The 26,360-nt window shown below is 39.9% G+C and overlaps 1 protein-coding gene and 1 long non-coding RNA gene across 2 annotated transcripts; one reads left to right on the forward strand and one right to left on the reverse strand.

Annotated features, from left to right (window-relative positions):
- Positions 1–1,523: 1,523 nt before the first annotated feature.
- Positions 1,524–14,209, reverse strand: LOC127508375 (uncharacterized). Its single transcript, XR_007928783.1, has 3 exons — positions 14,123–14,209; positions 10,862–10,932; positions 1,524–1,868 (listed from the first exon to the last, which is right to left on the reverse strand). It is a non-coding gene; the product is annotated as an uncharacterized LOC127508375 (long non-coding RNA).
- A 99-nt stretch (positions 14,210–14,308) lies between these two features.
- Positions 14,309–22,633, forward strand: lfng (LFNG O-fucosylpeptide 3-beta-N-acetylglucosaminyltransferase). Its single transcript, XM_051886225.1, has 8 exons — positions 14,309–14,859; positions 19,377–19,425; positions 19,692–19,794; positions 19,891–20,044; positions 20,140–20,225; positions 20,330–20,495; positions 20,593–20,678; positions 20,987–22,633. The coding sequence occupies exons 1-8, from the start codon at positions 14,446–14,448 to the stop codon at positions 21,051–21,053; spliced, it is 1,125 nt and encodes a 374-aa protein (XP_051742185.1). The 5' UTR covers positions 14,309–14,445; the 3' UTR covers positions 21,054–22,633.
- The last annotated feature ends 3,727 nt before the right edge of the window (positions 22,634–26,360 follow it).

A 26,360-nucleotide genomic window follows, 5' to 3' on the forward strand; every position in this document is an offset into this window, starting at 1 on the left:
TATACACGCCTATAGACTGAACACGTAATAATACGCATTCACATGACATCACCGTTTTCACAAATTCGCATTTTTGTAGTTTACACTTGGATGATAACAGTATTGTTTACAAAAACTTGCACTTTGAAACCCGTTTTCAAAAGTTTGCATTTTCAGGCCCTTAAAATGCCGTTGTGGTGTAAATGAACGACCAAAACCGATAAAACGCTTTCAGTTGAAAATGTTGTCGTATAAATGGCTCCATAGTCAACTCTGTCTAAAACGCCTATAGTAGTGACTATATTCACAACATAGCACGCCCTCTCGTACATTATCGCTTAAATTTGTTCATACTCATGTACCATCCTCTGATCTCCTTTGCTCATTAGGACATGCTGTCTCTTCAGCGCCCATGCCATCTCGCCTATATTGTCTCTGTTGGAGCTCCATCTTAAATTAGAACGGACAGATCTGGAACAGCACAATGGGCCTCATTGTTGGGCCTTGAAAGGCGAGCATGTGCTTTGCTAATGCTGCAATCACTGCAGCCAACCTCCAGGACAACTTCTACATTCAGCCTTTGATTAAGGAGGCACATTTAGGCATGGATGACTTCCTCAGAGGTGCCTGGGGGTTGTGGGAAAGAGACGTAGAGCAAGTGTGGCCTTGTCTATGGCTGCTGCCGACCGGACTGAATACAATCAGAGGTTATTAATAGTGGGTCTAATATGCTAGTTGGTTCCATGAGGACCGGGACATGAGGTTACCCCAGTTAATCTGGATGGGACAGGAGGTGTTTGAGGGATTTCCTCAGAGTTGAGAGATCTTACGTAAGTCTCATACCTCAGATCAAGTGGTTTCAAGAGCCAAAAGACTGTGGAATAAGAGTGTATGTTGAGGACAACAGGTGGTACTTGTACGAGCTTCAAACTTGTTCTTGTGGATAAAAGGACATGTGTTTGGCATCATTCCATAACTTCTTTCAGCGTAGCCACACTCTTTTAGGAGTCCCATGTATTTTCATAGCTTGCAAAACGGGCAGTTTTTTGGGCAGTCCTGATTCACTTGGGACCCAGATGATACAGAAGACATGATATGAAATGAATAAAAAAGATTTTTTTTAACTAATTAGTATACAGTGTTTAATAGTTTTTATTTAACACTTTACAATGATCATTAATTAATCTTCAATTTGTATAAAAAAACATTTTATCTTTTTATATTTTAAATTTTTACAGCATTGATTAATGTTTTAACATTTACTATGCAGAAAATAAAATATAACCTAGCTTAATTAATGTAGTAAAAGTATTGTTCATTGTTAGTTTTTTAGATAAATTATTGTTTACCTAAAATAATCATGTAACTTAATTTTCAAAGATAAAAATATTTTAATGTCATTTTTTTTTATTATTTATATTATTATTTCATTACTATAAAGAGGACCTTATTTTTTATAGATTGTTTTAGTAATCTTGCAACTTCTTTTCCAGATACAAATATTTTAATATTTTTAATTTTAATGATTTATATTATGAATACTTTTATTACTGTAAAGAGAACCTTGATTTTTTTTTTTTTATAAATTATTGTTTACCTAAAATAATCATGCAACTTCATTTTCAAAGATAGAAATATTTTTATTGTTTATTTATATTATTAATATTTTATCACTGTGTACCTTTTTTTTTATATTTTTTTAGGTAAAATTCACACAATTTCATTTTCAAAGATTTATTTATTTATTTTTATTGCATTTAAAATACAGTTTTGCATGATAGTTTTCATGTACACCTACTTGTGGCTGTAAACACGGTTTACTCGGGAACAAGGGCGTTCTTTCTGGAAGCATCATGTGATTGAGGAATGTTTACTCTGCCACAAGCGCTCTGAAAAATCAAAGTGACCACAAAACATGGACAGATCAGATGACGCATCATTTGTGGACATTCATCCTGTGCAGAATCTCTCTATTCACCGACCTAAATTAGCCTAATGGGTTTTTATTTATTCTTACCATGGAGTATATTGAGCTTGAGTTTCTGCTCAGGACAGTGTGTTTATCCAGATGAAAACACCTGGTTTATGTTGGTCTGGTGATGGTGGAGCAGCACAGCAAAGCTTAACTGGTAAATACAGTCAAGCAGCTTTCTGATGAAGCTAGCTGACTAGGGTAGTCCTGCTTGTTAAGTTTGTTTAGTAACCTGTTGGAACATCTCACACTGGAGACTGGCATCAAAAACACAACATGGATTACAGGATACCCATGATGCCATTTTCCCAGTCAGATGCTCTAGATGTAGCCAGAATTACACTCCAGATGTCTTACCAAAAAATAATAAAAGAAGTTTTATGGCTGAACTTAACATGAAAACCACACCAGATGACCCACAGATGCATTTTTAGCAAGCTGAAACAGAGAAAAAACAAGAAAAGCGCTATGAGTGAAACATTATGAGAAGTGCATATCTGTCATGGTGGGAAATGAATTAAAGAATCCATTTTGCCTAACTGAGCAAAGACTAATCATAGGCTTAATGACCATACTCAAAGGAGTTTGTCTATGTCATATCACAACACTTTTTACAGCTCATTTGAGCTGCTCAGTTCCTTCTTTTAATAGGCCCATATGCTTACAGCAGTCGCTTAAATGAGTCCAAATGTGGTGAGTTAACCTGCTCCTCTGTGATTCCTCTCATGGGAAATCAGGATCCCTTCAACCTGTGGAAATGCAGTCTGTTCCCACGCTCACTGTACGAGTTTGGCAAGAGCTGACCAACCTCTGCTGGCTCTGTAAGACCTCCACCTAACGCCACCTCAATCTAATCATACCATGAGTCTCTGTCCATTATACATCATTAACTACAAAAAATATTAAGCAGCACAACTGTTTTCAACATTAATAATAATGTTTCTTGAGCATCAAATCATCATATTAGAATGATTTCTGAAGGATCATGTGACACTGAAGACTGGAGTAATGATGCTGAAAATTCAGCGTTGCCATCACAGGAATAAATTACATTTTAATATGTATTAAAATAGAAAACAGTTATTTTACATTGTAATAATTTTTCACAACATTACAGCCTTTACTGTATTTTAGATCAAATAAATGTAACCTTGGTGAGCAATAAGAGACTCTTCTGAAAACTTTTGAATGGTGGTGTACATAAATTAATTTTCCAGGTTAAGTAAAGCTCAATCAGCAGAATTTGTGAAATAATGTTCATTAAAAAAAGCAAAAATAAGGTAAATGGGGCTTATTTGTGGAGGACTGACAAGCAGAAATGTGAGATAATAAAAGCCCCTATATTAATTCTTCTGTTAAAACGTGTGTGTTATTTGAGCTTTTAAACTGTTTTATGCTTGTTTAAAGTTTTAGGCATTACAGAGTCATGGCAATGAAGTTGTAAAACTGGATGTAACTTTACACAGAAAAAGTTTAGAAAAACCGCTTTGAAACCGTGAGTGTTTTACTGTTTACAGATTGGCCTTATTCACTTGCATTGTAAGTGCCTTACCATAACCTTTTTTTTCTTTTTTTAAGAAAAGGAAGCACATAAAAATTCATTTTAAATCAACATTATGCCACAAATATGGTTGATTGAGCTTAACTGGTACTAAGATATTCCTGTAATGTTTCTAAGGAAAGAGTGAGAAAATTCAGTAAGAGCCGGGGTAGTTTTTCATCTGATACTGTCCTGGAGAGATGGGGTACGATAATGTTAAGTGGACAAAACCTAAACAAGAGGGGTCTTGTTTAAGTAAGGGGTCGGGCCGTGCCTACTCTGCCTCTAAAAGCCTTTTCAAGTGCCTTACTGAAGGCTGTCGGGTCGTATTGAGCCGATTCAATGCTGGGACGGACGCCGGTGTCCACCCACTAGAAGAGAGCAGGTCTGTGACCCCGGTAGGTGGATACATGGGCTGGCATGTTTACTACTGACCCTGGGAATGAGCCAGTCTTATAGACAGCCAAATAGAGCAGAAGATTCAGTCAGCTGACCGATGCAGCACGTCTAGAGAGAGCAGGAGGGGACGGCCGTCTGTGCATGTGTGTTTGTGTATGTAATGAGTGGGGGGCAGCTGATAGCAGACAGACTAAATCTGTGTCTAACAGGTGGTGGTCTCAGTATCGTATGGCGTTTTTGACCCTACCCATGCACCCGACCTGACTTGTAGTCACAGAGCTACTGCCACTGCTCTGAGTATAATTAATTCAGAAAAGATACTATCGACACAACTGTTTTCAACATTGATAATAATAAAAAAGCAGCAAATCAGCATATTAGAATGATTTCTGAAAAATCATGTGACACTGAAGACTGGAGTAATGATGCTGAAAATTCAGCTTTGGATCAGGAATAAATTACATTTTACAATATATTCACACAGAAAACAGATATTTTAAAAATTAGTATTTTTACTGTATTTTTGATCAAATTCTCCAAAGTTTTGGTAGTGTATTTGCAGTGCCTGGATAGTTTAGTCTGAGTGGCCTTGATCTATAATTAATTTCTTTTCCTTTCAAATGAGTCGAGAAAAACATACAAAACAAACACATTTCAAAAAATCTTATGTAATCATTTTGGATTCAAGAAAGAAAAACAATTCTGTGCAGCCTGAACTGAATTATAAACAGATTTATAGATGATGACTGAAAGAGTGATGACAATTTAAATTTACAACCTCACAAAACATATTAAAGCCCCAAAATATGAGTTCCTGTGATGTAAGAATTTTACGAAGGCAGACATAGGAACCCATGTTAAGGCAGTTTGCAGTTTGTCTTTAGTGATTATGGTGGGCTCTCTTTGTATTGTGTACCCAGCATATGTCTCACATGGCTGTAAAGTCATTTAACAACCTCACAGTCACATCTGCTTCACATTGAAAGGACGCAATTCCTCTGGCCCCCCATGGACCACCACATAAAAGCCAACCTACTCTATTGCATCCTTACATGGGCCATGCGAAGGGTTTTCTTAGTGCTGACAATCTTAACGTTATTCGAAGACTGCTTTACAAGACACAGACTAGAAGACTATCTCACAGAGACTGTTAGAACCATGTGTCTTGTTTCATTAAGGTTTTTTTCTTCAATGAATTGAACCCATAACGGTCAAACTTCAATAAATCAAGCACCAAAAGACACCACAAGGGACTGAAACCTGAGATGCCGGCTGCAAAGTGGGAAAATGAAAGCAGCCAAAACTGTGAAATCTAAAATGGATTATACAAGAAGTGTATTATTACAGATTGGCTGGATTTCTGACCTTGAATGGCCGTCCCATCTGTCATTGTTTCTCTTCCTGTGCGTACAGTGATGGAGCAGCAGCAGGGTTGAGGGCCCAGGCATCGCACTCACATGTTTGGGCCTCTCTTGATGGGGAAAATTAGTCAAACGGGGCTTCAAAAGCCAGCCGTTACTGTACCAGAGACAGATTGACTCCATGGGGCCACTGGTCCGTCCCGAGCCCTTGAGGGAAGGGAAATCAGGGGGTCGTAAAGGCGGGTTGACTGGGAAGCAGATCAGGTATCGGGCTAGTGCGAGGCCCAGGACCTTTATGAGCTCTGAGGGACTCAGGCAGGTCATAATGGTGACATTGAGGCGCCTGAGACCGGCTCTAGTACTTCTTACCTGCGGAGAACACTAACACAAGACTGAGACCCAGACCAAAGCATGGGAAACGGACAGACCTCACAATAAATGTGATGTATCAATGTGAGATCTTGAATAAAAACAAAACATGACTATGAAAAAGGATCCTGTCCATGTAAATGTGTATAATATTTCCTCTGAGGTGACTTTGTAATAATATTTAAAACACTAATATGAAGAACGGCTTCATTTTTCTCATATGCTTTGGGTCTGTATAATATATTTGCTAAAATAACAAAAAATTTTGTTAAGCAAAGCATAATTGCCTTAATATGACATATAGCGTTTCTTTTTGTAGTTTTTCCTTTTTATATTATATAGCAATAAACTCCGCTCTAAACCAAAAATGCAAACATCAGAGAGGTTGGGACAGTGTGGAAGAGTCTAATTTCTGGGAAAAATATCTCACAAAACAACTCTCAGCTTTATCCAAAAGTAAAATGGTAGCCATTTGTGAGACTGACCTTGAGTAAATGTTCCCCATAGACAGTATCTTAATGTTCTGGCCCTTTAAACTGATAAAAAAAAAAAAGACTTGAGCGCCTGTTATTTGGCCTGCTACAAATAATAGGTACAAATTTTTATTGAATAACAGTATTTTTAAATCATACCCTACCATTCAAAAGTTGGAGTTGGTAACATGTATTAATGTTATTGAAAGAAGTGCTCATTAAGGCTGCATTTATTTGATCAAAAATACAGTAAAAACAGTAATATTGTGAAATATTATTGCAATTTAAAATAACTGTTTTCTTTTGGAATATATTTAAAATATAATTTATTCTTGTGATGTCAAAGCTGAATTTTCAGCATCATTACTCCAGTCTTCAGTGTCACATGATCCTTCAGAAATCATTCTAATATGATGATCTGATGCTCAAGAAACATTTCTGATTATTATCAACGTTGAACACAGTTGTGATGTCTCTCTGCCACTTTTGATCAATTTAATATGTCCTTGTTGAATAATAGTATTAAAAAATCTTACTGACCCCAACATTTTGAAAGGTAATGTAAATTTCAGTGAATTTCTTCCAGCATGGATAATTGAGAGGTTAACAAAATTAAATTAAATTAATAGAAAAGCAGTGTATGTTTTTACTTGTTTCAGTACAGTAACTTGGATATTACGGTGTTAATTTAACAGGAAACCAGTTACTTCAGTCTTTACATGGAAAAAAGTAAAATGATTACATAATGCATTACCCCCCCAAGACTGCAAATCAGACTGGTGAGTCATTCAACTAATTCCTCTGATGTCTGTAATATTATTTTCACAGAGAGCTGTTGAATCAGGGATTTCTTCTGAAGCTGGCAAAACATACTTTATCTAACCTTGAAAACATCCACTGCTTTGCTAAGTCCGATGAGACCAAAAAATTTAGGACAAGTGAGCTCATCAGCCAGTCCTATCAGTCAGTGCTATTTTTCCCACGTCTCACGCTTCTCCCTCAGAGGGCGAACTGCGATTAGCATCACACACACAAAAAGAGTCTCAGCGTTTTCCCAGCGCACTCGCTCTCTCCTGCTCAGCACTTTGTGAGAGGTCCCCGTGAGATTCTCACACAGCAGCGCTCTGTCATCCTACCCCGCCACAGACGCTTTCTCTCTCTCTCTCTCTCTCTCTCTCTCTCTCTTACATTTGCCTACAGTATCGCTTCCCACTGGCTTCAGTATTCTCCTTATGCCACATTGGCAGATTGTGTCCCCTGTGACTACACAGATACTTCACATCACAAAGCCCATCCGAAACTCAACATAGCTGACACAAGAAAAAAACGAGAAGACATAGGCCAAAAAGAACACAATAAACAAACAAAATCAAGCAGGACAGCACTTTCGGTCTCGATTGTGTTAATTGGTACGGTGCAGAGGATCTTCTCTGTCTCATGGGGCTATAAGGCAGTCACTCATTAGCAGGTTCTCAGGATAACAGGACTGGGTCAAAGGGTGAAGTTATGGGAAGAGAGTGGAAGTGGGGGAGGGGTGGAAGTAGGACAGAAGTGGGGGGTCAACAGTTATGCAAATGAGTGTGTCCAGATAACAAGACAGTACAGACACCAATTAGCACAATAGGTCAGTCTCGATTATTCTGGGCTGCTAGATGTCATACTGTTTTTATGAACTAAGCAATAAAACAGGACCACTGACAACCAAAAAGCACTGTGTTTTCCTCTTGGGATCTGCAGTTTTAGAAACTATATAGCCTGATTGGGAAACATGTGGTTCTTGTTAGAGGGACACAAATAGACATTAAAACAAACAGATCAAGAATTCATTTTGGAGCTTGTTGCAGTTAATGAGAGTCTACAGGTGTTTTGTGTTTGAAGTTGTCACCCACTTACCAGCGCTGAGGCTTCTGACACTTTGGGCAATGACTTTCGCGCTTGCAAGTATGATTTGTGTGGCCTTCATCATCAACTTGAAATGCTGTTTTATGGTGTTTAACTTACACACGTCTGTGTCACACACCGGTTTAGTGCGACATCTTCACATCCTAAACCCCGTGCTGAGCTTTCACACCCAACTGTAGATTGACACCACGTTCAACACTCATAATCGCACTACAGAAGAGTTTAAGCTACAGTCTTCATCTGTCTGTCCAGATATACATTTTGTAACTAAATATAAGAAGGATTAAATATATGTCGCATCATCTCTGTCTTTTTGAGCAAGCGCATAATGCAGAGGCCAATACAATTATAGACCAATACATGCTAAATGAAGTAGAGTTACAATCGTATGATCTAGGTCTGTTATTCAGATTTGGGAAAAAAAAAAAGACTTTAGCCACAATAAAGGCTTGAATAAACTACACAACCTTTGCCCAAATTTGCAGTCTGAAGGAGCCAGTGCTAGATGTGGAAAGTCAGATTTTAGCCAGTTGGAGTTGATGGATTTCACAGAAATTCAAATAGTGTATGATGGGCACAGACTACTACTATCAGACAACAGATTTTAGAACACATTTTGTTTTCAGTCTCCTAGCAGCAGTTTCTGTGAGTTTCTTGTGTTTGGAAAGTGTTTGATCCTCAGTCATTTAGTTTATGATGCCCAGTTTTTCTCTGTAATCATTTACAAATCCAGCAAGTGTTTTAAAACCCAGTCAGATTTTAAAAGTTGTGTAGTGTATGTCAAGCTTAAAATGTTTAGGTGACATTACAAAAAGAAGAATTACTGTTTCAGTCTGTCTGAAATCACATAATTTAAAGTGTATGTAAACACACTTAATGAGGCTAACTAAACAACACAAATACACCATGGTTCCCCTGAGCACTGTTCCTCCAGGTTAACATTTGAATACAGTGGCTTATCTCTCCATTAATTACCATTGAAAGCACCAGGAGATCCACATAATGAGATCTCCTGATATTCTCCCAGAGGAGCCATCTCAGCATTCCCAATGCCATTTAGCATTCGAATAACCAAAATGGGCTGGAGGAAAGGTAATTCACCTCAACAGCGGTCACCCCACCCAAACGCCATAGCTGCAATATCCCATTGTTTTCAATGAAAACAAAGGAAACTGTTCAACATCTCAGTGCCTGACACCCCAGGCCATTTTAAGCTACTTGCTACAATACAACTGCATAGAATACCGAGTATTTAAGGGGAAAATCAAAATATATAAGATATAGTGTAAATGAGGTCACTCTGACAACAGCACCATTGCATAGATCAGTTTGAAAGAGTTATGGGAGAGGAATGAGATAAATGAATCCAATTACAAAAGGACATGTGGTTACATCATAACAACTGGCAGCGTTCTCAGAACCCAAAGGTGGGGAAACCCGACAACTTAAACCCACTCGTATTTGTGGCTGGAATGCCATGGGTGCTTCTAGTGACAGGCCTATTGGCATGCAGCGAGCTATTAGAATGAGAATAGAGGCCTGATGAGAGAGACCTACAGTAGTGCTTTAGAGCTTAATGGGCTCCGGGCAGCACAGAAACATGTCTCAGTTTTCAATGGTTGGCTCATTGTCTCGCTCAGCAAGGTAGTGGCAGGCCACAAAAGGGAAGGGTATAGGTTGAAGAGAACTCTTTCAAAGAGGCTGAGTGATCCAGAGCCTGATTCACCCACAAACAGCAGCGTCCTTGTCCCAGCTTCACTGTTCCAGCACTATACAAAGAGAGCCAAGCGGCTCCTTTCCCATCGTTACACATCCCACTTTTTCCTCAAACTGTAATCAGCCACAAAATGTTACTGTCGAAAGGTTGGGGAGATGATTTGCTTCTACTTCTTGTATGTAAATCCCACACATGGTTCCAATGCTTCTCAAAAAAAAAAAGTGTTTAAATTGCAGTTCCAAATGGTTATGCAGTAAATTATTGAGATGAATTAGCAGTTAATTAAAGTTTGTAAGATTGTAATTATGAATGGTGATTCATGTCAGTGAGATTTAATATCACTTAGAAGAGTTTTGGGAGTACCGCATGTGTTATGTAATGTTGCTACATTACATACATTGAGCATTTGTGGTTGAGGACAAGCCCGGACTAGCCAGGGGTGCAATCTGACCCCCCACTGCTACAGAAAGGCCATTTAATCCATTGCTAAATTTCCCATAATCCATTTGACATGGTGGAAACAAAGCACAAGTTACAGCAACAGCAGCTGGCACTGTGACACAGACCCTGGCGTCCAACATCTGCAATAAATGACAGTCCAACAATCTGCAATTCTCAGAATAACAAAATTAAGTCTCCTCTAAAGGATCGCAGGATCTGGCGAGAATGAAGGGTGAATCAAAGGCTTGGATGAGCCTTGGGAAAACAGAAGATGTTTATTTGTTAAAGTTTCAGAAAAACAGAGGTGCAAACCCAAGTCATCCGAGTGCGTTTTCTCATTCAGGAATATTTATTCCAAGGCTGAAATAAATGAGAAGGACATAGCGTATAAAAAAGGGCCATGGCAGAAGCCAATAGCTCTGTTTATTCTCCCAGCATGGCTGTGCTAGCATTGATAGGATTACAGGTCACACCAGAAGTGAGAGCCAGGGGACTCCGCGGCCCCTCAGAAGCTGCATTATGTTTCCCTGCTCTGGATGCAACCGTAGAGGATATGCTCCACAGGATTTATAGCCCCAAAAAAGACAAATAAATAGAGAATGTTTTCCCCTCATCTGGCTAGAGTACATAGATACTTGTTTCCATCAACCGAAATAGATTTTACCCAGATGGGATGAATATGGTTTTATTGTATCACTTTGCACTTACACCATAGAATGATATCCAGGGCCATCACTGTCTGGAATCCCGTTTCATCCAAAAGCTTTGGAGAAAGAAACCTGGAAAAGAAGAAGGAAAGGAACAAGAGAGTAAAACAATGAAGCTCCAAGGACAGACTCACACTTGGCAGGACTTGGTGCTTGCATAATTCAATCGAACATTTCACAGATCCCCATTAAATATGTCAAACGGCCATGACCACCATCTCAAAGAGCCTTTTTTCCCCTTTAGTTAGGGAAAGAGATGACTGTATGTCATGTATTGTATTCAATATTTGAAAGTTCTGTTTTGTAGCTGGCCAAATGAGAGAAATGACCCACCAAAAAGGAAACAGACCACCATACAGGACACATACAGTAACTCCAGATGAATGTATTACAGTTAAATGTTCCATTACGTGGATCAGAATAATAAACAGAAGACTGTAGACTGACAGACAACCACTAACCATACCACTGTATCCTTGTATTTACCCATTGTACAAGGATACAGTGGGACGCCTCGTAGCTGTCATCCTCACATACAGCTGTTGTGAATTTAACCTCCATCTTCAAAGAATCTGCCCAATGGTTGGACGGAAAGGAAAAGACTGAGATGAAAAAAATAAATATGGAACGGATGAAGGACGGATGTGCCTTTATCAACATGATGCCGTTTTACCACTCCGAACAGACCACTCTCATTACCCAGAGTATCTATGTTTGTACTTGTGGTGCATCGAGGGTATTAAGATCAAAGCGAGTCAGTTTGCATCAAGGGAACTGTTTAAACTGAATGGCCAGATAAGACAACTCTGTCCTCAAATACAGCTAACATGCTGAAATTGCTTTGTTTACCCTACGCAAACATTCAAATCCCAAATCAAACAATTGCGCCAAGCCTTGAGAGTTTGTGTTTTGGCAGGCGGGAAAAGGGGATATTCAGACGGGGAGCATCCAGTCTCATTTAGCAAGGATGCTTGTCACACGCAAAAAAATGCCGTACCTCTCCTTTGTGCTACACACATTAAAAGTGACTCTATAAATAGCATAGTGGTAATCATATCCATTCCTCTGAGATTCTTCATCATTTTGCTCCAGATGCCACGGTGGGATAGCTGGAATGGGGTTGTTGCAATATCGCTGGGCATTCTTGTGGGGAAGCAGGCTGTGCTTGATGGGAGATTTCATTTAATTGGAATTCAGCGGTAATGTCTTCAAATGGGGAAGGATCCGGGATGTGGTATGGAGGGCAGATGGGGGGAGCCTTTTTTTGAGAATGAAAGAGAGTATAGAAAAAAAGAAACTTTTTTCTTCCCTTTTTTGTTATCCATCAGAGGAGGAGGGGAAGGGGGTGACTGGAAACAAGCGGAACTTTTGCATTGTGTGGTTTAGTCCTGCTTTTCATTGCACAGATTGTCTGAGGAGTCTGACAAGGAGCCTGTCAAAGTGTTCCTCCATCCCAGAGTAAAAAAGGGTGCTGATCCTAAAAAAGAACAGAGACTGGGGGAGGTTGACCCCTCTGCCTGGTTTCTTATACTTGTTTTAACACATTTGTTTGTGGTCTGCTTCAAAAGATTAACAAAAGATGCTGTCTGTCTGTTAGCAGTACTGGAAACTTTCACACTTTGTCTTGGACCTGTAGAATTTCTGAAGGAGCAACACTTTTTTGTTAGATTCTTAATATGTTCCAAATGACCATTTCTTGAGTGTTAATTATCTCTTTTATCAAAAACTAAGTCAGCTGTTCAGCTTGACTTGAGAGTGAGGCCTTAAATGTAGTGTCGGCTGCTTGTTTTGCAAGCAAGCTGTTGAGATGGCTAGAAGTAGGATCCAAAGCATTTAAGTCTGTCACCAGCAGTTGCCGAGCTGTCAGCTGGAAGTCATGGCCAGGGTCGTGCTCCCAGCTCTACAGGCTCTTCACCGCAGAAGAGGAGCCATTTTAAAGCAAGCATAAGGAACATGTGGTTGTTTGAAGGCCTCACAAGGTCAGCTGCCGTGGATTGACTGGAGTGCGCCATCATTGTGAGCTTGATTTGAATGTTGACACTGAGAATGGCTGGTACTTGATGTGATTCAGCATGCCTGCAGATGATGTTCCGTGTCAGTAGCAGTCTTATTATTCAGAGGTGAATCTAGGCCCCGTTTACACTAGTGCGTTTTCGTTTTAAAATGTTTTTACGTAAGTTTTGCTACGGTTACGCCTGTCGTTTACAGTACACCAGTGTTTTCGAACCTTGGAAACTGAGACTTTCGAAAATGCTGTAGATCACATTTTAGTTTGAAAGTTTCAGTAGAGACGGACCAAAACGGAGACTTTTGAAAACGATGGCGTGGCTGCCCACGTTCGCTCTGCGTTTCCTTGACAACCGTGTAAACAATAACATGGAGACTGAACTGCAATCTTTGCTGGCTTTGTTGTCATTTTTAGCAGCCATTGTGCAGTTAAACTCTGCGTTTTTTTTAATACTGCAGCTGCCTACATGAGCAAGAGGCAACTGTTTACACTGTTTACACGCATGCCCAGTGTGCATGAAAGGTCACGTGACACCCGTTTTCAGCCATGTAGTGTAGACGGAGATCGTTTCTGAAACGCTGTGGAAACGTCAGTGTAGACGAGGATCGTTTTCATTAAACGCGTTAAAACATTTCATTAAAATGCGTTTTAAAATGCTTTGTGACAGTAGTGTTCTGTTACTGTAAGTGTTTTTCCATCTATTTAACTTGTCATAATGTCTCTTATTTGTACTTTAAATGAGATTTTAGAGCCATAAATAATGAAATTTAAAGAGGTTTTCAAATTTAAAGAGTGTAATGAACACTGCTGTGACTTTGAATTTAAGTTAGCAATAAACTTCACAAAAAAATTACAGTGTAATCACTTACATCATGCAAAAAAGATTCTTATTATTTTCTTTTAATTTTGTGGGAAATAAGACCCCACTTATGCATTATGTATATATGCTTACAGGATCATGTTGCATTGAATATAAATCTATGCTACACTTGTTACAGGTAGACATGCAGTTTTTGCACAGAAATATGTCCTAGGTTGCCACTTAAAATAATTAAATGTTAAAAAAAAATAGACATAAAATAAAAATGGTTGTTTCTACCAAAAACTGTTTTTATCTAAGTATTTGAACAAATATTTACAAATTTACACAAATTTGCACAAACAAATATTTCAGCCCTGCTCCTGATAATGAAAAATATGCAATAAACTGTGATTCTAGCACATACATACGTAGTTTGTTTTAAGAGCATGTACTTTGAAAATGTTTACGCCTGTTTGTCCTCTTCACCCTCCCCCTCTTTGTCCCTCGCCTGCTGTCCTTTAACGCGTCCTCCCATTGACAGTCTCTCTGCGTTTCCCACAGCACAATAGCCAACAACGCCCCGCCTACTGGGCGTGACCAATGCTGGGGGCAGTTTATAAAAGCCCCTCCGAGTTACAATGAAGAGATTCTCTCAGCGGTACTATGCTGCAGTCGTATGACACGCTTGTTTTTTAGAGTAGGCTATTGGAGGGAAGTTTAGATTAATGCTGTGTGTATAACAAAGAGAGCGTCCTTCTCTTAGAGTTTGATAAACATGTTGAAAACGTACGGCAGGAAAGCTGCGCTCTCCCTCGCGGGAGCGACCGTCACCTGTCTCGCGCTACTGTTATTTTTGTCGCAGCATCAGCGGATTCAGATGGACGGGATGCAGAACGAGAGTGAGATCGGGTTGCGCTCGCTGCAGAGTCTGGGGGAATCAGAGCTTGATGATGGAGCTCAGCCTGAACAGAATGGGAAGAAAGGATTCTCTGCCTATTTTTCCAAGCTGACCCGCAGCAAGAGGGAAGCGGATAAGACCACCGAGGCGTCCGGAGCGGCGACAGACGCGCCGCCTGCTGAGGACATCAGCTCGGATGACATCTTCATCGCAGTGAAGACCACTAAGAAGTTTCACCGGTCCAGACTGGATCTACTGCTGGACACCTGGATTTCCAGAAACATGCAGCAGGTATGTCAGTTTACATTGTTACAAACTGTTTGCATAACTTGTTGCAAGTTTTGGTTTGGTAGGCAACATATTTTATCAGTCGGAAACAACTGGGATTTAATTTGCGTGATATAAATAATGGTAAATGGCGTGTACCGTCTTTCTTACCGTCTGCATTAAAACCTTATCTTTATGACAGTTTTGGCAATGAGTATTTAATATCCAGTCACGTGTTACATTACTGTTTTTATACATATAGGCTATATGTAAATATAATTTATTTCAATAGTAATAATTGGAGATAGATCAGTATTGCTTTTCAGTACCAATACATACTGTATATTTTTTGTTTAATTGGCCAATAACATATACATATATATATATATATATATATACACACACATATATACATACATAAATCAAAATGGTTGCAAGTTTTTTCCCGTTTTTGTAGCTTACGTTAATGAACTTTACCTCCGAACATAGCTGTTTCCTGTTGAACGAACAGTAGTGAAATGGTGTTTCACTTCAGAGGCCCTTTGGGTGCCATTTATTAGCATACCTGATACAAATAATAAAAATAATCGGTAGCCAATTAAGTAAAAAATGTGTGGAAAAAAATAAGTAAAAATTTTTTGCTCAAACATCTTATCAGCCAATCTATAATCTTAATAGTAACAAAGTGTATCTACAAGCAGGACCCCAAAATGGTTACAATTGTTGTTCATCGTTCTTATCTGTGTGGCATATCAAAAAAGGGGGAGAATTTAAAAAACTCATATTCATAGTCTCTCTGTGCTGTCTATAGCAATTGCTGTGTTGCTCACAGAGCGATGGGTGGCTGTAAGTCCCCCCTTCTTCCCTCTTGCTCCATTGTTTGGGGTGTCCCCGTGAATACACCAGGGCTAAGGATGCATCACAGCAGCGGCTTCAGAGCTGTCCCCTTCTCAGCACTAACAAAGCGTCTTTCTGAAGGGGGAAAGAAAAGCTTTGCCAGCCCCTTGTCTCCCACTCTCCATGGGAACCGGGGATCTGGAGCAGAGGCTGGGTCAAGCTACCCAAGCGGTGGGAAAAGAGAGTCTTCGTTATAGAGATGCTGGGTGGCACAAAGGGACAGCATCTATAGGCAAGGAAAGGCTTTTCAGCAGCATGCCGAGTGGCTCACAGTATGAAAATACAGCTCTGAGAAACAGGCCTCTTTTGCAGCCAGCACAAAAGCAATCTCGGCACCTCGACAGCAGCAAGCACAGAGCAGTCAAAGTGATTTTACCCACCACCTAGAGTAGTCACTTATACATTTTACAAAAGTCAGTTTAATTTGCCTCGGGGCTCTGTCACAATCAGTTTCCCTTACACCTTAGACAAGAGGGGGTTTTTATTATTCTCATTTGAATATGACACAGCCATAGCAACACTTTTCAATGCTCGCAGAGTCTGAGTATAAAGATCATTTTGTCTGTGAAGTTACTGTGAATATCAAACATGTGGAAAGCGAAAATTTAAATCTGACAGCTTTAGCTTCTGCACTCATTCAGTCAGCTCAGATTTGTCTTTCACTGTCCAGCTAAACTGATATGGCCACTCCAGGCTTCAGGCGAGATTGGAAAACTAAGACTGAGTTTGCTCAGTACAGGAGTTGATGGAAGTTAACCCACACAAGAGAGAGTTAACAGCAGGGATTAATAGCAGCAGCTGGTGGGGAGCAGTGCAGACATAAAAGACCAGCGCAGCCCAGAATACAAGGGGGAGTTTCAGGAGAATGAATGCCAGGTGGCCTGCTCTCAAAGAACAAAAGATGGCTCTAATGCCAGCTATATGAATCCTCACATGTACACATGGAGGGCCGCTCTCAAATTATTTCAACATTCATCAGTGCAACACCTGAGTATGTTAAATCCCAGTTATTGTCATCTGAACGGCCGGGGATTATCCCAAGGACTCCGGTGTACTGTTTGGCCACTTGCCACAATGGCTGGCACCAGAGAAGTGTTTAGGCATTGTTAGACCAACAGCATGGGAACTTTGTCACATATGTCAAGTGAGATGACGCGTGACCGACAGTGTGAACATGTTCATAGGGGTTTGAAACTTGTGTAGGAAGGATCTTTCCAACCCGCTTACTTACTTCAGATGCTGCCCTGAACAGCTCACTGTCTTGGGCTGTTTACATGTAAACACTGAGAGTAGATCCAATCTGTGTCTGCTGTTGACACTTATGGCAGCCTGTGGCTCTTCTTGGTGGGAAACTGTCTTGTCTTTGTTTAGAGTTAGTCACGGTCAGCTAGAAGCTCCCCTACCCTTCTTAATACACTGGAATTATCAGTATTTTTTCTAAGAGAATGAAACCCTAGAGCTTTCTGAGTACTTGTTTCAGATTATTAAAAGCATGCTTTATAATTGTCTTGACTTGATGATTCAGGACTTTTGAATAGGGTTATTCTTTTCAGTCAGATCTGCTCCAGTTTGAATTGTTCACGCTGCAGCTTCTGGCTTCCGCTGTTTCTCTAAATTTCCCCTCTGGAACAATGCAGCTTCCCCAGTGAGAGAAATTCACAACAATGAGAGAACAGCCTGTGCCGCGGCTGTGGTATCCGGTGTCCAGTTACACAGACAGCTACCAAATGCCATTAAGATCAAATGCACACTTGTTTGACGCTGAAGAAGTGTCATGACCAACCTCATTACTTCTATCTGAAATATTTAACTGCATAATTACTCACTGTTTAAGGCAGTAGTTTCTCTGGCTTGAACACAAGATGGTGAAAGCTGTTGTGGCACGAGTCTGTGCAAGTTTCTGGTCTCTTATTGGCACAGGTAGAGGGCGCAGGGCTGTGTGGTTTAATAGAGGGAGTAGCATCTCTCTACTTCCTTCCTGGGTAGAAGGAGACAGACAGCCAGGCTCCATGCTCTCCCTGCCCTATGCCAGACCTTCCTTTGGTGGGGTGGGAAGTATCAACCTCTGCCCGCTCATCAGAACTCCAAACAACCGAACGAAAACCCTCATCCTTTCTTGTGTGCTGAGAATGCTGGGAAAAGTGCATTTTGAAGAAAAGACTTAACATTTATGAAAGAAACCACAAAAGGGTCATTTTGGCTCACAATATCTCAATAAAAGGGAAACCGAGAAACAAAGCCATGTACCACGAGAGGCCTCTCTTTAGTTAACCACTGCAGCTGTATGCAAATCCAGGCAAACATATTTAGGATTTACCCAGTGACGGCTTTACCCACTTCTTATTGTCTCAATGCAAAGGGACAGTGGGAGCAGGGTTGGGGGTGAGTGGCCACACACACACATTGTAATGCACTAATCAGCTCTGAGGTTTCTCTCTCTGTCAGTGCCCAGCCTGCCTTGGCAGCTGCCCTTGTGATTAGTCTGTCCTTTCAGCGGAACTCTGCGCAAACAGCGCCAGCCTCTGATCCTTTACCCGGCCCAACCGCCAGCCCTCCCTGAACAAACAGAGGCCTTGGGCCTTGGCCCCAGAGTGCTGCGCTAAACATCTGCTCAGAGTTTGTTCTGCAAACCAATCAAACATTATCTGGCAATGTTCAAAAAAATGCGACTGTGTGAAAGGGGGAACGAGTCCACGTGTGTGCGTGCTGGCATTTGAAAGGCAACAAACAACAAATCCACTGTTGAGATAAAGATCACAAAACAGCTGAAGCTCATAAGAGAACAGTTTTGTAGCGTAGGTGTACATGTTCAAGGCCAGTTGGGTGTGGGCAGGTGGATCTGTTCAGACACGTGGCTGTGATAAGGCGGCGGGTGGCAGGTGCTGTCTCACCTGAGGTGGAAAGCAAACAGGTTAACGGCAGTGCATGGCCAAGGGCACACCGCCTTTTCATCAGTCTGTCTGAGGCGTGTGGCGTCTTCTTCTCAATGGCTCCTTTGAGCTGGGACTGCCGCCTCGCACCTGCTCTGTCTTATCTCCCACAATGAGCTCCTGATCCCACCCGGTCTATTTTAACGTTAACAAAACCCTGAGGGGTTAGACGTCAGTGAATGCACACTGGAGAGAATGTATATTCATCAAACCGAGTATGTTTGGGAGAATAGGACATGGTGCTCCTTTCTTTTCTTCTGAACGACTTGGCCATTCTTTTTTTGGGACATTTTTAACATGTCTGAAGTGGATAGAGGGATGAAGAATGGAAAGACTTGGGAGGCGGCAATGGAATGGGGGTGGAGTGTTGGGGGTGGTGGGGGTAAGTGGGGTGGTCTGCTCCCCGCTTTGTTCTGGGCCTGGGATGCTTTGGGATGCAGAGCAGTTGCCATGGAGAGATTGACAACAAGAACAAGGGGCCTTTATTTTTGGGGGAAGAGTTTGGCTTGTTTAACTTGCTGAGTTTTCCATGGCGTAAAACTCAGACAATGGTTCCTAATCAGTCCGCTTGGGATAAATAGTTCTCGAAGACACATGATTCCAGTTTGGAACACGCCAATTCCTGTTTCGTCTTTGCTCTGGTGCAGTGATTCATTGATGAACTTGTGTGACACCATTGAAAGAGCTAACCAGGCTTTGTCTTTGTTTTTGCAGACGTACATCTTCACTGACGGCGAAGATGAGGAACTAAAGAAGAAAATTGGTGAGTGCAGCTTCCTCAAGCGGAAGTCACAAGACTATAAAGAAGCAGACATTCTTTCTTTGATATGTGCATAGTTTAGACTCAGCCTTCTAATCCTCTTAAAAATCTTGCGCTTAGCTAATGGGGGCTGGGCTGTTAGGGGAAGATGGTATTAGGGCGCGTGCAAAGTCACCTGACCTATTAGATAATGGCTATTTCTTAAGTTATAGACATAAGTGGAGTATTACATGAGCACTGACAAAGTACCTATCTTCTTGTCTACACAGGAAGCCATGCAATCAACACCAACTGCTCTGCTGCCCACAGCCGCCAGGCTCTGTCATGCAAGATGGCCGTTGAGTACGACAAGTTCATTGAGTCCGGAAAAAAGTAAGCATTGCGTGCTTATTGTTACATTATGGGGACTTGTTTTAGTGTTAAAGCAAACCATATTGGATGTTCTAATGATATCTCTGTCTGGTTTAGGTGGTTCTGTCATGTGGATGATGATAACTATGTGAATGTGAAGACATTGGTGAAGTTGCTGTCCAACTACCCTCACACTCAGGATATGTACATTGGCAAACCCAGCTTGGACAGGCCAATTGAAGCCACAGAAAGACTTGGGGACAACAAGATGGTAGGTGTTCCGAAATATCCTCAATATTTATATACATGTAAAGATAAGAAAGAGCGTTAAGAACAGAAACTGATGTTTTTGTTTCTCCATTGCAGAGACCTGTCAATTTCTGGTTTGCTACGGGAGGTGCAGGCTTCTGTATCAGCCGTGGACTAGCTTTGAAGATGAGCCCTTGGGCAAGGTGCAAAAACTTCTCAACTATCGTAGAATAGAAATCTAAGAACATAATGTTTTAAGATATTAGTAGACTTTATGTTGACTTACTTTTGTCTCTTTTTATGACAGTGGTGGCCATTTCATGAACACTGCCGAGAAGATCCGTCTTCCTGATGACTGTACCATTGGTTACATCATTGAGTCAGTTCTTGGGGTTCCTTTGACCCGGAGCAGCTTGTTCCACTCACACTTGGAGAACCTGCAACAGGTGTCCAAATCAGAAGTACACAAACAGGTAAGGAACTTTAATGAAAGCTTGATACAGGCACATCTTGGTTCTGTAAAATACAGTATAGTTGTATTAACATAGTGTTTCATTCGATTCCATTTAGATTACATTGAGCTATGGAATGTTTGAGAACAAGAGGAATATTATCAACATGAAAGGGGCTTTCTCTGTTGAGGAGGACCCATCCAGGTAAGACAGTTTTCTTAACACTCTAGATCAGGGGTGTCCAAACTCGGTCCTGGAGGGCCACTGTCCTGCCCTGCAGAGTTTAGCTCCAACCCCAACTAAACACACCTGAACCAGCTAACCAAGGTCTAATAAGGCATACTAGAAACTTTCAGGCAGGTGTGTTGAGTCAAGTTGGAGCTAAACTCTGCAGGACAGTGGCCCTCCAGGACCGAGCTTGGACACCCCCGCTTTAGATCATATTTGGATATTGCTCGTATCTTAATCTTGTAAGTAATTTAACCTTTTTTTATTTTTAAATTCTCTCTCAGGTTTAAGTCAGTGCACTGTCTGCTGTATCCAGACACTCCGTGGTGCCCTCCTCAGGTTGCCTATTAAGGCGACCGGCTCCCTCTGTTGTATCCTCGTCCCTCACTGCCTCGGTATCTGAAAGGCATGAGGGACCAGTGTGTTATTGAGCCGTGTGGCCGCTGCATTTACTCTGCAGTGGCGCACGGCATTCCGTGGTTATACTGGGCTGCTGTGCGGCCCGACTTTAAACTGTTCCTTCCTGCCTGGTGCCTGAGCTTCCTGTCCCAACTCAGACATGATGAAGGGCCCGGCTTTCAGAAGGACGCTTTCAGCGCCAAGCTTTGCAGGCAATCAACTGTGCTTTATGTCATTACTGTTGCTTGTATCCCATTTGCAATTCTCATAGAATGTAACTTTCTAGTATACCCAAGCCTTTTGCCAGCTTTATATGCTTTGTTTTAAATTCTAATTAGCAAATTAGAGCATACTTTATATTTTATTCTTTCCAAATAGCGTTCAGGATGTTCTTTCCCTCAGGTTTGATTTAATGATTGAATTCTTTAAAATAGTCGGAGCAAATAAGTAACATGGGTGCTTTATTATTTAGTTCTAAAGGACTCCGGACAAAATTAATGAAATGAAGGTCCATTTTTTGTGAATTTCTTTCTTTGATGTCAGTGTTATTATAATTATTATTGATATTAGATTTTTTTTATGACATTTTGTGCTGGCAATAGGCAAATTTTCCAAATATGCTGTCAGGTTATTTTAATCTGTGGTGTATGAGGATTAAGCACTTTTCTCCCTAAATCCTCTGGGCATTTTATGGTGATTGAACTGTTATAACTTAAAGCTGTGTGAAAATGTACCAAGTGCCCCAAATTTTTAGATCTTTATATTATTTAATGCCAATGCATTCACACAATCTTGGCAGATAGATATGAGATTATTTGGCATGATTTATTATATATATTTTTTTAGCTTTCGCTCAAAGATGTACTAAAGTGGGAGTTGCACAGCTTGGTTTGAATGAACTGTTGGTTGCTCAAGTAAAGCATCGCTTAGCAATTTTGAATTGGCACCAGGGCCACTGTCAACACAATGTACATTGTTAAAACAGATGGCAGCTAAAGTTTAAGATGTGTTTATAGCTCAGATCTGAGTTCTATGATCCCTTTTGCACAAAGCGGTCTGGCCTAGAGCCACAGTTTTCCCCATTCCTTCACGCCTGGCAGTTGGACATCACTATGCCGACTATACAAAACATGTTAAGTGAGAGCTTTACATGAGCAACAACAGTGATCCTAACAGAGTTTCAGTTTCTCTGTGGGAATGACCCATATTGGGTGAGCCTGTATATCTTATTTAATAGCAGTATTTATGTACTGTGCCATTTTAAAACAATTGTATTTGTACATAATTGTTTAGATATTATATGCATTTTGGTCACCTATGGATCAGACCTAGATCTGATGAGTCCTTTAAAATGTCTTTTTTTCTTTAACTGCTCAGAAATTTGCTAATGGCTGTAATTTATAGTCCAGTATCTGGATTCTTTGTTCAAATGTTGTCCTCTCAGGGATCACAATCCTGATATTGTTACCATGGGCTGCCTTGGTAATTCCCCATTCAGCTTTTGAATAAAGCAGCATATTCGCTAAGAAACATTTCTGCACTGTTGTTTGTTTTCTTTCTGACACACTACACATTTCAGATCTAAAGGGATAGTTCACTTAAAATGAAAATTCTGTCATCATTTACTCACCCTCATGTTGTTCCAAACCTGCACAACTTTCTCTATTCTGTGAAACACAAAAGGAAAAATTCAGAACAGAATTATACAACACCTGATTTTCAGTCATTAAAAACTTCTCACACATGATTCATATGGAGCAGCATGATCATTTTTTAAAACATTTCCTTCCATATCCTCAAATGAAAGACTGGTTAGTACCGAGTGAGTACACAATGACATAATTTTCATTTTTTGGTAAACTATCCCTTTTGACAACATCTAAGGCAAACAGTGAAAGACACACTTACTATAGCGCAACACAGACGACTTGCATCAATCACTTAGAGTAAAATCATTGCCAGACCACAGAGGTTCAGAGGCCAGTGTCTCTTACTCTGTCAAAACTGTTGTGAACTGTTACTGAAGCATGCAAACAAAACAAACTTGGCCTCTCATGGGTTTCGAGTGCTGGCACTGACCCGTTGTGAGTTGCTTGCTGAATTAATGAAACACACTTGAAAGTTTAGTCTCACTCACACATAATTTATTATTCTACAACAAATGGCATGGGAAAGAACATTTCCTCACTACCGGTCCTTTCAACACACCATATACGTCATGTCATCTAAGGCCTCGAATATATAGGGGAGTACGAGGTAAGATGTGAGCTGTGACCATTTAAAAATTCTAATGTAGAAATATTAGATGTTTTAATATACTGTAGTTGTTCTAATATATAGTAGTCAACATTTGAAGTGGGTCAAAACCTTCTTCTTAGGACAACTTAGTTCTTAGGACAACTTTCTGATCCACTTCAAATGTTGAGTACTGTAAAAGACTCTGGCTGGTAAGTGAGAAATTAAGTAAAAACTTTTGGTATAATTCTTAAAATGTCCACCCTCAAGTCGTGGCACACGTGTCTTTATGTTGTTAAATCTTTAATGTAAGTAAATGTAAGAATAACTTTTACATTGTCATATTTTAAGATGATCATTTATTGGACTGAAGCAGTTTAGGTTACTTGATTATCAATACATCAGTTCATAAAAAAAAAAAATCATGTTAAAATGTATCTAATATGATGCATCAGGCATTTGAGGAATGTTTATTTATACATATAATATACATATACATATTAATGGGAGATATAGTGTGACTACTATTTATACGCATTTTATGCAAGTAGTCTGCTATACTGTTATAAAGATTGATTTACATTACAATCTATCAGAATTTTATCTTATTTTTTTGCCAAATAAATAAGAAAAACAACAACTGCACCAAATATTAGTAAAAATATTTTTTTCTGCTCTACCGTAGGTAATCCGCATGGACACAGCTGCATGGAATAAAGTTATATTTAGAGTCTGGTCTCGTTGAAAATGTCAAAAAGAGAAAGAATATAATATGCTCTTCACAATCAGAATCAGTAATATGTGCAGCAGCCTAGAAAAAGCCTAAAAAATGAAACTGGATTTCTTTCTTTGGATAAATAAATACATGATGAAGACTTAGATTCCTTCGGATGAAAGAATTCTTCCACATAAATGTGAGGTCAACAACAGAGATGTTGCAAATGTTATTGCAAGAAGATACAAATCCTTTTATTCCTTCAAACATTAATAACATATTTTGAGAACTCAACCACAAACATTAATTCCACACCCCAATGACACTATTTAATATACTTTTAAAACCACAATTTTTTACATTCCAGTCAGATCACAAAGATCTTATAACAAACATAATCATGTTTTTATTAAGTCACATCTGTGCCTATTTTAATGGTGTGAGAGTTTATATTTTTAAGCCACAACTGCCTGTTTTCCCATGAGTCTGAGGGCAGAGAGGGGATTTTTACATTCTTTATGGTAAGTCTGAGACACGGATCACCCAAAAATCAACCACTGTACCAAAAATCCTTCTCTCAGTGATTCTGAATCATATTTCTTTCTCCCAAAACCCTCTTTAAAGACTTCACACAGTCCATGTGTCATATGTGGCTGCAGATGTCAGAAATCATGTCTACAAGAGATGAAGCATCAGACACATTTGGGCATGTGTTCGCTCCCACTATACTGTAATAATCCAAACCTATGATTATGGGTACTGATCTTGAAGTCTGCATTCCAGGAAGCCCAACATCATTTTGTTTAGGCTAAATACTACATTCACACTTAAAGTGGATAGCAAGACTGAATTATGCAAAGCACTCTTTGCAGGGCAGACAGCCAGAGAAAAGTAATCTGCCTGAAGGAAAGATAACTGCCTAAATACTACAGAGGTAGTTATCAGTTAAAAGAAACCCATCCGTACACAAAACATTACGTCTTTAGTGTTGCATATAAACAAAGATGTCTGTACCATAACCAAAACTACTTGCGTATGACCACAGAATTGTAGAGAGGGTTATATATGTGTAAGTTACACCCAAACATCCACGCCATTCATCAACTTGAAGGGCTTATTAATGAGTTCTGCTAGCTGGTTGGTATGACAAACATTACCGAGAACCGAGCTTTAGAAAAAGAACCCATTTCCGTTCTCATCCTCGTGCCAAATTCACATTTGTAATTAAGACCTTGAGGTCTGTTTTGACTGCTTCTGCACTGATGCGTGAAATACAGTCAGACCACACAATGTCTGAGTTCGAAAGAGACTGGAAAATGACTCTAAAGTTTAAAAAAAAAACAAAAAAAAAATAAAAAAAAATCAGAAGATCTATAATGAAGTTTTGGATTAAAACACAAGCGATTGCACTCTTTGACGCTTGACCTTGATGTATCTCACAATGCCAGTTCCACCCTAGAGAGCCCAACCAAAACACAAGAGTTTTACTGAATGCAAAAACATCAGGCCACAAGCCACATAGTGGTTCACCAGACAAATAAATGGTTGCTTGAGCAAAGCAACCGTTGCACGGTTTCTTGGAAAGAAGATGGCAACTTTTTTTTTTTATGAGTCAGAGGGCCCTAAGGTCCTCATATCCTTACATTTTCAAACCTTTTGAACTCTCAAAACTGAGCAATAAACACCTTGTATTTTTATTTTCGTTTTTGTTCAAGCTACATTCATATCGAAGTTGATATTATCTGTCTCTAAGCAGAAATGTTTTTTACTCAAATCCAGTGGCATGTTTCATCTCTGATTAAAAAAGGTAACAAAACTGTGTTCAATGAGGTAGAAGGTCTTGCATACTCATAGTGAAAGCTTCTGTTAGATAGCGATCAGAGAAGCTTCCTGCCGACTCTACAGAAATAACTCTTCTCATAAAGATGTTACTTTCACCAGCATTATCATCTTTAAATCTGATGTGGTTACCAAGACATACTGAGCATTTTTAGAATGTTGTTGTGTGGTTTCTAAGGTGTTTTCATTTTAACGTGTTGTTATGTGGTTGAGGTGTTTTGAGCACTGTTATTGTTTATGTAGTTTGTGGAGATGCACAATAAAGTTCAGTAGTTAGGGGCTTGTTCAAATTAGGTATTTTGCGATTATCTAGATAAAGGTTGAATATTTAACAAGCAATAGCAAGGTTGCGTTTATGTTAAATTTGAAAGTAAACATTTAAGATTAGCATTAACACTGCTAGTCACTGCTGTAATCTTAAATGTTTACTTTCAGTCACTGTTAGTGTTAGTAGCGCCTTTCACACAGTA

Source organism: Ctenopharyngodon idella, chromosome 3 (genome assembly GCF_019924925.1).
Source record: "Ctenopharyngodon idella isolate HZGC_01 chromosome 3, HZGC01, whole genome shotgun sequence".
Classification (NCBI taxonomy): domain Eukaryota; kingdom Metazoa; phylum Chordata; class Actinopteri; order Cypriniformes; family Xenocyprididae; genus Ctenopharyngodon; species Ctenopharyngodon idella.

What these genes read in the sequence shown, in the direction of transcription:
- lfng (XM_051886225.1), top strand. Translation starts at nt 14,446, where the DNA reads ATGTTGAAAACGTACGGCAGGAAAGCTGCGCTCTCCCTCGCGGGAGCG. An exon ending in GGAACTAAAGAAGAAAATTG is followed by an intron (nt 19,426 to 19,691) that starts GTGAGTGCAGCT and finishes TTGTCTACACAG; the next exon opens with GAAGCCATGCAATCAACACC. An exon ending in TTCATTGAGTCCGGAAAAAA is followed by an intron (nt 19,795 to 19,890) that starts GTAAGCATTGCG and finishes TGTCTGGTTTAG; the next exon opens with GTGGTTCTGTCATGTGGATG.